Source organism: Chelonoidis abingdonii, chromosome 7 (genome assembly GCF_003597395.2).
Source record: "Chelonoidis abingdonii isolate Lonesome George chromosome 7, CheloAbing_2.0, whole genome shotgun sequence".
NCBI classification, from domain to species: domain Eukaryota; kingdom Metazoa; phylum Chordata; order Testudines; family Testudinidae; genus Chelonoidis; species Chelonoidis abingdonii.
Window position 1 is genome coordinate 75660673 of NC_133775.1, and position 12393 is coordinate 75673065.

Sequence of the window (12393 nt, forward strand, 5' to 3'; positions counted from 1 at the left end):
GGGGGAAGGGAGGGGGAAGGAGTAATTCTTCCTTGTTTTAAGATCCAAGGGGTTTGGATCAGTGTTCACCAGGGAATTGGTGGAGGAGTCTCTCAAGGCTACCCAGGGAGGGGAAGGTTTTGGGGGAGAAGACAGAGTTTTCCATATGACTCAAACATTTGGATGGTAGCAGCAAAACCAGATCTAACCTGGTAATTAAGCTTAGGAGATTCATATGCAGGTCCTCATATCTGTACTCTAAAGTCCAGAGTGGGGGTGAAACCTATGACAGAAGGTTAAAATGATTTTAATAGTCTGTTTGCCACAGCACTAAGCAAGCTAAAGTCTCTGTATACCCAACCCAAAACCTTGTTTAACGTTAAACAGTGAGAGTGTTACATTCACTCCTTTGGCCTATACCAGGGGTAGGCAACTTATGGCACATGTGCCGAAGGCGGCACACAAACTGTTTTTCAGTGACACTCACACTGGCCGGGTCCTGGCCACCAGTCCAGGGGGCTCTGCATTTTAATTTAATTTTAAATGAAGCTTCTTAAACATTTTAAAAACCTTATTTATTTTACATACAGCAATAGTTTAGTTATATATTATAGACTTATAGAAAGAGACCTTCTAAAAAGATTAAAATGTATTACTGGCACATGAAACCTTAAATCAGAGTGAATAAATGAAGACTCGGCACACAACTTCTGAAAGGTTGCCAACCCCTGGCCTACACAGTCCATCTAAATTAGTGCAACAGTTTTGCACCCAAGATGGGGCCTAAAGGGTTAATACATATCCAGTAGCTAATATCTTAGCAAACAAGCAATGGCTTTTTAAAGCTTATTTAGAACAAAAATTTGTTTTAAAATTTTACATGTGTTATTCTAGTTTGCAAAGCCAACCATTAATGCTTTTGTTTTTTAAAAGGTTTTTTTTTTAAGTTATAAATTCTTTTACATTTTTTTTAACAAATGTTTTGTTTTGTTTTCTTTTTTCCCCCCTTTATTTTAGGGTTTGTAGTTTTTATAAACAGTAAAAACTTTAAAGGTTTAATGTAAAAGTATTTTAGAAAAGGAAAAGTAGGAAAATAATATTTTAAATTGTTAGATTGCTAAAGCAATCTTTTACTAAAATGCCAACTTAATTAAAAGGTGCTACCGCATTAACAATACATTAAATCTCAAACCACCAAAAGCTACTGCAACAGTAGCTTGTAATTTTTGTAAAAAATATCAACCCCAAAGAGCCAGAAGCTGCATTTTCTACCTTTGCTGTTCTTTTCTGACCCCTTTGTGTGTCTTTGTCATGTTTTGTCTTCTAGGAAACAGGACTTCACTTTAACAGGAACAGCAACAATGATGGATCCAACCCATCTCAACTAACTTTTTCTCTTCCTTCTAAAATCTCTCTCCAGATAAGAAAAAAGAAAACAGTTGCTGAAATAAATTTTACTTACTACTCTATATTTAAAATGCTTTAACTGTTTTTCCTTCTTTTCTATATTTTTAATAAAAGATTAGCAAGCTCTTGAATGGTGTTTGCTATGAAACTAAGCAAAGTAATGTCTCTGTATACCACTTACTTAACACTGTTTAATGTTAAACAGTGACGGAGTGATATTAACACCTTTGGCCCGTATAGACCATCTAAATTAATAGAAAAGACCTCACCAAATGCTTTGGCATTTGGTCTTTTCAGAGACCCCTAGCTCAGAGGGGCCCAAACGAGGCTGCTATTTCCCCCAGGGGATCCTGAGTGAGTTCATGCAGATCAGAAAGGAACCCAAGGTTCAAGATATTGGTCTAGCCCCCTCAGTGCTGCTTGCCTTGGAACGCTGCAAAATTCTGTGGCAGCTGCTTGCTGGTATTTGAGGAAGTTGATGGAGGTTCTCAATTTATTCTTCTGTAAATCTCTCCTTGGGCTGGCATAGAGCCAACTTAGCATCTTCAGGCCACCTCTCCTCCCAGTCTTGGGTGCACATCTGGGGCACATCTCCCTGTCCTGGGACTCCCCAGCTGCAAGAATGGTCCGTTGGGGCTATTGGCAGCCAGAACAATGTAGAGAAGCCCCGAGACTGCTCTAAGTTGTTCCTTGGACAAGACCAGTCTCAGCAGCCACAGGATCAAGGAGCTGCAAAGGTGGTTTAGAGGCATCTTTGTGCCACCTTATTTTCCACCTCCCATGACGTCAAGCATCCAAAGGCTAGTCCAGAGGATCTGGCTCAGAGTCTCATGAAATGGCTAGCTGGTCACAAATTCTCTAAAGCCATAACAAGCTCCTTTGAGTCTGATCCTCTCTCACCACGGTAACAGAGGGTCACTTGGCCTTAAAGAGCTCCTGAAGCAGGAAAGAAAGGACCCTCAGAAAGCTTTGAGGTTAGATTTTCAAAGGTCACTGCTTGCATTTTAAGGGCCATTTTTAAGCCCTTGTGGGGAAGATGACTGACTAACCACCCCACCGAATCAGTGCACATAGGCCAAATTCCAGCCCTTTGTGGGAAGTGTGCATGAGAGAGATTTGCACAGGGAATCTACAAGTAGTCTGGGTAGGACACAGTTGGGATGGAGGGCACCTGCCCATCCAGGCTAGGCTGGGTTAGCAGTCACCTCTTGCTGCAACTTCTCCCCCTCCCCCACCACCAAGATTTGGGGCCATTGGATCTGCCCTGTGTTCAGCCTGATTGCCCATGTCCCTGTTGCTTCACCAGCCCCGATGCCATGGTCCCTTGGAAAGAACCATTTCAGAGCAGTGCCCTGTAACATGCAGGGCTAAACCACCCCAGAGGTGGCTTCATGTCAGTGATCAGTGCATAAATTGTATAGGTTTATGAAGTGCTTTGGGATTCTTCATGACACTCTAGAAATCCAAGATCTTATTTAGTGTGCCTATCCCTTTGCCTCATCCCTAGCTGCTTTTTAACAATGTCTGGGACTGTCCTTAGGGCTGTTGTTTTTATCAGCGTTTAAGATGTCTGGGTGTGTCTCTTTGCTGCAGATGTCTCATGAAATGGAAAGACCCAGTGTCCAAACTTCCCCAATCATCCCCAAACCTCGGGGACGAAGGGCTCTTTACGCAACCTGGGGCTTCATTGTTCTCTGCATCTTTGCCCTGTATCACATGGAGAAGTCCTGGCACCATCCCGCAGAGTACATCACCTTCTACTTCGCGGCCCTGCAGATCGGAGCTCTGCTCAGAGGGGTTTGCAACTTCATGGAAGAGATTCAGCACGTGCAATCCAGGTGACTGAGTTTACAGCTCTCTGCTCTTGAGAGGCATGCTCAGGCTGGCACTTGTAAATGGTCCAGGAAAGAAAGTAAGAGAACTAATCCCTGTGAGGAAGGCGAGCGAACGTAGATGCATGGTTCCTACTAGCTATACAGGAGCCGTAAAGGAATACAAAGAAGCATGGAATTTGCAATCTAGTCAGTGATGGTTTCCCATCTGCCCCACGCTCCTCTCTGTTGATGTCCCTCAAGTTTCTCTGCTCAATCCCTCCCTCTTCTCTTGTCTCTTGTACCTTTACTATTGGGAGCAAGTCTGCAGATTGCCCATTATCCATAATGCCCAGGCAAGAAGCTGCATGACTATTAAGTCACAACTTAGGGATGTCCCATGCCTATGTCCCACACATCTATTAAAGCCCATGGGATCTACATGGGAGGACATCATCTGTGGGGGTTCTCTCATGTTGTCCTATGTGGGGTCAGGGTTTGTTTTGTCTCTGGCGCAGGTTCACATCCAAGCCCACCAGATCTCAGATGTCCCTGGGTGCCATGTCACCCCAGTGGAGTCAGGCTGCCTGGGCCTGCCCTGACTGAGGCAAAACCCAAGGCCTCCAGTGCAGAAGGCTCCCCAGCAATGGCACTCCACACTGGGGCTGGATTGCCTTCCCCAGTAAGCTCCACAGTGTTGGTTGGGGAGGCAGCAGGCACTGCCGTAGCTGTTACTTCCCCAGCGTGGGCCCACCTGCTCCCTGCTGGCCGAGTCCCCACCTATGTGGACAGTCTTTTATAGGGACCTCCTGGGCTGGGGAGGGAAGAGAATGGAGAGAGGTAAATAGTGATGTCCCCCAGTGGTCTATACTGAGCCCGTCCTATTCAACATATTCATAAATGATCTGGAACAAGGGGTAAACAGTGAGCTGGCAAAATTTGCAGATGATACAAAATTACTCAAGATAATTAAATCACAGGCAGACTGTGAAGGGCTACAAAAGGATCTCACAAAACTGGGTGACTGGGCAACAAAATGGCAGATGAAATTCAATGTTGATAAATGCAGAGTAATGCACATTGGAAAATATATTCCCAACTATATATACAATATGATGGGATCTAAATTAGCTGTTAGCACTCAAGAAAGAGATCTTGGAGTCATTGTGGATAGTTCTCTGAAAACATCCATTCAGTGTGCAGCAGCAGTCAAAACAGCAAACAGAATGATAGGAATCATTAAGAAAGGAATAGATAATATGACAGAAAATATCATATTGCCTCTATATAAATCCATGGTACGCCCACATCTTGTATACTGCATGTAGATGTGGTCATCCCATCTCAAAAAAGATATATTGGAATTTGAAAAGGTTCAAAAAAGAGCAACAAAAATGATTAGGGGTATGGAATGGCTTCCATAGGAGGAGTGATTAATAAGATTGGGACTTTTCAGCTTGTAAAAGAGACGACTAAGGGGGATATGATAGAGGTCTATAAAATCATGACTGGTGTGGAGAAAGTGAATAAGTAAGTGTTATTTACTCCTCAGAACACAAGAACTAGGGGTCACCAAATGAAATTAATAGGCAGCAGATTTAAAACAAACAAAAGGAAGTATCTTTTCACACAAGGCACAGTCAACCTGTGGAACTCGTTGCCAGAGGACGTTGTGAAGGCCAAGACTATAACAGGGTTAAAAAAAAACTGAGATAACTTCATGGAGGATAGGTCCATCAATGGCTATTAGCCAGGATGGGCAGGGATGGTGTCCCTAGCCTCTGTTTGCCAGAAGCTGGGAATGGGTGACAGGGGATGGATCACTTGATGATTACCTGTTCTGTTCATTCTCTCTGGGGCACCTGGCATTGGTCACTGTCGGAAGACAGGATACTGGGCTAGATGGACCTTTGATCTGACCCAGTATGGCCATTCTTATATTCTTTTCAATGCAGTGGGGGTCTCTCCTTCTCAGGGCAGGGGTGTGCTGAGTCTGGAAACCCCTCTGCATGCCGATCTGCAGGGTGCAGACTGACAGCCCTGTCTCCTTGTCTCCCTTTTCCTCAGATATCGCAGCAGCTGGTGGAGGGTAGTGGTTGCCTGCCTGAGCCCGAGTCTGCACCGCCACATGCTCCTGCTGCTGATCAGCGTCTGCGCCTACATGGCCCTGTTCGGCGATACTGGGCTGCAACTCTTCCTCAACCTTATCCTCCTCTGCCTCTGCCAGCTCCTCAGCTTCGCCTTTGGGCTTCAGGTAAGGGCAGGACACCCGAATCCCCAGCAGCCTGGCAATACACCCCTCTGCTCCCCAGAGAATCCCCAGCGATCCTGGTAGGCGTAGGCCAGGCCTGCGTAACCCAGGCTATGCGGTGCTCTGCCCTCCACTAGTGGACAGGCCACATATAACATTTTGAGTCCTTTAGCTACACCCTTTGGCTAAGGAGCCTGGGTTCTCTAGTTCACATCATGGACTCATGCTTTAAGGTCCTGAATTCCCCACAAGTGGTGACCCATCCCAAGGTGTTTCATTGCAGCTGCACATGGAAATTGCAACAACTGAACCTAATCAGTTTCTCAATCAATGTTGTGAACTCATTGGGACCCCCTGCGGTGGCTGATCTGAAGCTGATTGGAGCATTGTTCATCTCAGTCTAGCTTCATTCGTCGCCTTACAAGAAGAACTAGGAGAAGTGGGATGAAGCTGATCAAAGGAAAACTGAGAATGAAGATAGCTCACGTGGCAGGTGGCTGTGCTGGGGCTGTACATCCTGTCTGGACTGTAAAAATCACTGGTGCTAGTAAGCATTCCCACTAGTAATAATAGGGGATGCTTCTTCAGGATGAGATATCTGTGGAAGACATTCCTTGGTCCTTTATATCTGGCCTGGGGCAGGCACTGAGGATTATGCTGCAGGGAATGATCCTGCATCACAAAGAGGGTGGAGAGCTGAGCTGCTAGGTCAGGCTCATCTCTGATCCCTAGGGACATTTAATCTGTTGCAAGGGAGATTCAAGTTAGATATTAGGAAAAGCTTTCTGCCTCTAAAGGTAGTTAAGCCCTGGAACAGGCTTCCAAGGAAGGTTGTGGAATGCCCATCACTGGAGGTTGTTAAGAACAAATTGGACAAACACCTGTCAGGGATGGTCTAGGTTTACCTGGTCCTGCCTCAGTGCAGGAGGCTGGACTTGATGCCCTCTCAAGGTCCCTTCCAGCAGGGCCGGCTTTAGGCCGATTCCCACGATTCCCCCAAATCGGGCCCCGTGCCTAAGAGGGCCCTCCGCCCAGCCAGAGTGCAGCAAGCCCAGAGCCCTGCTGTGGCAGAGCGCTACAAGCCCTGTGGCCCTGTTCCCCAGCCAGAGCACTGCAAGCCCATAGCCCTGCTCCTCCCGCCGAAGCGCGGCAATCCCCGCTGCCCCGCTTCCCCGGCCAGAGCACGGCAATCCTCGCGGCCCCGCTCCCCTGCCCGGAGCACTGCAAGCCTGTGGCCCTGCTCCTCCCGCCGGAGCACAGCAAGCCCCACGGCCCCACTACCCCAGCCGGAGCATGGCAAGCCCTATGGCCCCACTAGTCTAGCTGGAGCACAGCAATCCCGCAGCCCTGCTACCCCAGCCGGAGGGCTGCAAGCCCCGCAGCTCCACTCCCCTGGCTGGAGTGTGGCAAGCCCCGTGGCCTGGCTCCCCTGGCTGGAGCGCGGCAAGTCCCATGGCCTCGCTACCCTAGCTGGAGCGCGGCAATCCCCACCCCACTACCCTGGCAAGAGCCCAGCAACCCTGCTGCCCCACTCCCCCAGCCAGAGCACGGCAAGCCCCGCAGCTCCGCTCCCCCAACCGGACCGCGGCTCTCCGAAGTGCTGCCGAAGACTTGGAGCGTCGCCCAGTGAGTAAGAGCCCCACGAATCGGGCCCCGCACTTGCTAAAGCCAGCCCTGCCTTCCAGCCCTGCATTTCCATGATTCTAAAGTGGAACCTCGCCATGTTTGCTGTGGCTGATGAACCCTGCCTTGTCTGCACGTGCTGCTCTTCTTCCAACTGAACGGTTTTAGAAGCCACGATGCAGCAAAATTCTTTTCATTAGTGCAACCCTATTAATATTTGATATCATCGTCCTGATGCCACCATCTGTCTCGGCAGGGAAGCTAGCGGACTACTCAATTCAACTAGCTTTTAATGAGAACTACCACCCCAGCATTCCAGTACCATCCCCAGCACCCGCAGAACTCCTACTTTAGAATGTTGGCATTTTTAAACCTGGCACTCAAGTGAGTGCTTGGGGAGAGAGGTATATTTAGCTGCTCTCTCCAAAGGGTTAATTAATGGGAGTGCTGCAGGCTTACAAAGCTGCCCTCTGCTCTCAATAACGCCAGTGTAAATCCAGTGTATTTGTAATGACTTCATTAGGGTTACTCTGAATTGACACTCCAGATTCAAAGATTAGAAAACATGCCTTACGATGATAGACTCCAGAAAGCTCAATCTAGTTATTTTAGCAAAGAGAAGATTAAGTGGTGAGTTGTTTACACTCTATAAGTATCTACATGGGGAACAAATATTTAATAATGGGTTCTTCTTTATAGTTTTCTCTGCTAGACTGAAGATTCAATAGCTGGAGGTTGAAGCTAGACAAATTCAGACTGGAAATAAAGTGTACATTTATAATGGTGAGAGTCATTAACCACTGGAACAATTTACCAAAGATCATGGTGGATTCTCCATCACTGGCAATTTGTAAACCACGACTGGGTGTCTTTCTAAAAGATCTGCTCTAGGAATTATTTTGGGGAAGTTCTTTGGCCTGTGCGATACAGGAGGTCAGATTAGTGATCACAATGGTCCCTTCTGGCCTTGGACTCTACGACACCACTAGAACTGAGAGCAGAGTTTGGCCTATGGTGAGAAATAGAGACCTTTACAGAAATGTTGAACTGAGAGGATTTTGGTGTGAAAGGAGGATCTAGGATGCCTAAGGGGTTTGAACACCTAATCTATATAATACAATTCTGGGATTATCACCAGTCTCTGTGTCACGCTGAAATTTAGACTCTCTGTTGAGTCAGGTAAAGTGATGAACACAGCTACAAAAATGGTTGAGAGCTCTTTTGTTTAGAATATCACCAGGTTCAATCGCCACTGGGATTCACCATCAGTTACCATCCAAGTTTTAAATTCTAGGCCATTTTGACTTCTCAGATTTCACCCCTGCAGCAGCAAGACATGTATCTATGCCATGCCAAAACTCCTAGACCATGGTGATATCAGAGGTAACTCAGCCAATCACCACTCTTATTCTACAGCTAATTTGCATGCAGTAATTTCATGGGTTGTAGAGGCAGACTGTGCAGATGATAGATCACGTGGCTCAGCTGCCATACCTGTGTGGACAGCACGGGTTTCCAGCCACTGGTCCACACTAAAATTGTCAGACACTTAGGTGGCTTTGAGCATCTCAAGCAGGGCACTTGCAGGCTGGATTTCTGGGCTGTATTCCCAACTGTGCCACTGAAGCCTCAGGCCTCATAGTGGTGTATAGCAGACCTGGAAGTTACACATGTGTGTGTGGTCAGAATCGGGCCTGCTCTTTGAGTTGGGGTAAGACACTTAACCCTGGTGGGCTTCCCTTTCTTCATCTGTTAAGGGAAGATGATGATTGACCTGCCTCGTAGGGCTGCTGTGGGAGTTGAGTAGGGTTGGTTTATAAACTCTTTGAGGAGTTCTAGACCTGCAGTGTATGGCTCATGCAAGGGAAAGCATGGCTGCTTGGCTTTCAGGTGTATTCAGAGAGATGGCAGGAGACACAGTCACTAGTGAGTGTGAGAGGAAATCCTGCTTAGCTTGTGAGACGGTTTAGTTATGGCATTTCTTCCTTCAATCTGTAGAGTCCCTCTGCTGTGGAAATGTCTGAAATCTGTGAAAAGAACAACCGCAACGTAGCACATGGACTAGCCTGGTCTTACTATGTGGGGTACTTAAAGTTAGTTCTGCCACGTAAGTAGTTGTTTCCCTGTTTGTATGGGAATACAAAATCCTTTGTAATAAAACTCCTCCTTTGCACACGTTAAAGGGGAGCCAATGAGCCAGTCAGAAAGCTGCTACCCTCACTTCATTTGTCTTTGCTCCATGTTCTCTTCCTCTAAGGCCTTAAAGACTTGATCAGTGAGTTCAACAGAGCCAATAACAATTTGCTGAAGTGCAAGGAGACCTGGAAATTGCACATCCTTCTCCCGGTGAGCTGTGAGATATACGATGACCTGCAGAAGGCTGACAGCCACATCCAGTACTGGAAAGATCTCCCGGCGCTGCAGCTGGACCGTGCTGGCACTAAATGGAGAAGCTACAAGCAAAGCATCTATACAATTTTGGGTGAAGACAAAAAGGTACATTTATCATCATACTTCTCTAGCTGAAAGGTCACGGGTAGGACGGATGTGAGCAAGATGGGCCTGAGACACAAAGTTTAGCTGTGGATCCAAATTCCCCAAAGAGTTGAGAAATTCAGGCGCTGGATTTTGGCTTGGGCCCACCTCTAGCCAGGAGACATGAATAGTGTAAAGGTGGCCATGCTCCAAGATAGGGCTGTAGAGCCTCCAAAGGGCCAGTTCAGAACAGCATCCAGCAGTTGGGATGAAGAGAAGCACATGCCTTTGCACAGCCCTGGGATTCACACAAGGCCTTTCCTTGCAGCCATAAACCTCTGCAGGAAAATCCCAGTTTACTTAGCTGTATGTGAACTCTCTACACAGTAAAGCTCCTATCTGCATTAATCCAGCTACACCCAGGAGCTGCACTGACCCTGTTGTATTGACAGCAAAAACAGCCTTGGACATATACCCCAATGCAGTAGGATAAGGCCTTCCTGTTCCAGCCTCCCTCCATCCCCCAATATACACACTGCCAGCTTGATTACCATCCTTAATTCCCTCTCCCTGTTCCCATTTGTCACTGGCACTATCAGGCCTTGGCAGACACTGAAGTGCCTTATCCCCCTGCCTGCTTGGACAGCAGAGCGCTGACTGCAGCAGTCTGGCTGCCCAGCGTAGAGGCAGAGCCACCTCCATGCTCGTGAGCAGGCAGAGAAAGCAGCTGTGAGGAGTCTCTTGGCTGCCCAGGGCCAGGGGCCAGTGGGGAGGGAGCTGGGGTGGTCCTTGCATGGGCACACAGGTCCCCCAAAAGCCTAGGTCTGACCCTGCTTGGCAGAGCTCTGGCAGCTGCTGTGTTGTGCATAGGAGGGGGCACCAAAAGGTTCAGCCAGTAGCACTGGGATTCCTGGGGACCAGCCGCCTGGGGAGGGGTGCCTTAGCTGTGGTCTCAGGCCTGCTGGGGTAATGACCAGGTCTCTCCCTCTCTTGTCCCTCTAGCTGAATTACTGCATTGTGGAATATGCCCCCCCGCTGCAGTCCCTCTATGCTATGTCCCAGGATGAAAGCGCCGCCTTCAGCAGGGAGGATCGCCTGGAGCAAGCCCAACTCTTCTGTAGGACCTTGGGGGAGATCTTACAGCACTCCAAGGAATGTGCGGGCTGCTACCGGCTCATTGTGTATGAGGGTGAGGAGTTGGGGGACTGCACCAAGGGAGGAGAAGTGCTGGGGTCTTATCCACACCCTGATCCTCAGGCACAGGAGCTTACTGCGGCTTCCAGCTCACACCCAGCATGGCAGTTAGTAGCAGGATTATACCATCATCTCACTGTGCTCTCTGGTTTTCACTGTGCTGGGTAAGAGGGGCTCAGGGTCCCCATCATAGGTCACGTGGACCCTTTAATGCACATGGGCTCCCATGGCATGGGGGGCTGGGTCCTCTCACACCACAGCCCCTTGAGCCATGGGGAGGTTTCTGCAGTGCATTGGGGACATTTTGTGTGCAAGGGCTTCTGATTAATGGGATCCCTGATGCCCCTCCCCAGGCTCTAAGACAAGGGGATCCCAAAACACAGCCACTATCCCTCAGAGGTGACTCTGATGCTGTGGAGTAGGAAAGCCCCATATAGCCTGTTTTGCCCTCTGCCTGTTTCTCCTGAGTTTGCTGGAACTGGATGACAAAACTCCACCAGAGCTTCCTGAAAAAACACTCAGAAAGGAACATTTCTCATTTTGCTCAAATTGTGAGTGAAAATTTTCCGTTTTTTTTTTAGTTTTGTTTTGGTGGGGGGAAAACTCACTCTCACTTTTCTCTACTGGAGAAAGGGTGGGAAAAGTTGAAGAAGTGTGAGAATGGGTTATTTCCCTACTTTCTCTTGCTTTTTTGTGTGTATTCCCTGTTTTCCACTGGAGAAACAATGTAAAACTGGGAGAGGGGGCAGGGGTTCCCACCAAAATGAAAATTCCCAACAAAATTCAAAATTTCTTTTTGAAATTCATTGATAAATGAAATGTTTCCACCTTTTGGAGCAGGAGAGAGAGAAATTTTTCATTTTGGTCAAAGGTGTTTTCTTTCCCCTCCTCCCAAAATGTTTGGCTGGAAGAGCATCCAACAGCTTTACATTTCACCCTTTCTGCCAACAATTAGCAAGTCATTAGATCTGCAAGGCTTGAACCTGTAAATTTTAGGTTAGCTCATATTGTACTAAGCTCCTGAACCTCTAGCTGTGACCTGGTTGCCACTAGAGGCATCAGAGTGCCCCACCAAGTAGGTGTGAGATGCATGGGCAGCAATGGTACCTCTTCTTGCTGAAGGGTTTGGAGGCTCTGCTTGCTGGAGACTCAGCTTGCCTTGGATTCCAGCCCATTGAAGCCGGTAGGGTTTGTTTTCTATTTTATTTTCCAGAGTCGGGAGACAGCGACAGCCATTTCCTGTCAAAGGAGATTCTAAGGCACATCAGACAGCAGCACCTGGAGGAATACACCATGTGTGAGGGGAATCACGAGTCCACGACCTTCCTCTCAACAGAGCCCAATATCCTGATCAGTGACTCAGAGCTACCCAGGCCTCTGCGGAGCGATGGCTTCTGAAACGTGTGGGTGGGACTGGCAGGTTACTCCCTCTTCAAGCCAGTGGTGTAGCCAGGTTCTAAGAGCAGGGGGAGCAAACATAAAAAAGGCACCCCCCCTGGCTCCTCCTCTGGCCACACCTCCCTTGGCTTCTCCTCCAGCCACTCTGCGCCCCCCTCTTTGGCTCCTTCGGCCATGCTGCGCCATGATGAGCCCCCCCTCACTCCTCTGACCGCGCCGCCTCCCCCTTGGAGTCTTGGACCCACCCCCTGGAGC

General features: G+C 48.2%; 1 protein-coding gene across 1 annotated transcript; it reads left to right on the plus strand.

Annotated features, from left to right (window-relative positions):
• The first annotated feature begins 2952 nt into the window (after positions 1-2952).
• Positions 2953-12154, plus strand: STING1 (stimulator of interferon response cGAMP interactor 1). Its single transcript, XM_032777694.2, has 6 exons — positions 2953-3224; positions 5265-5451; positions 9070-9178; positions 9329-9567; positions 10549-10735; positions 11954-12154. The coding sequence occupies exons 1-6, from the start codon at positions 2953-2955 to the stop codon at positions 12136-12138; spliced, it is 1179 nt and encodes a 392-aa protein (XP_032633585.2). The 3' UTR covers positions 12139-12154.
• The last annotated feature ends 239 nt before the right edge of the window (positions 12155-12393 follow it).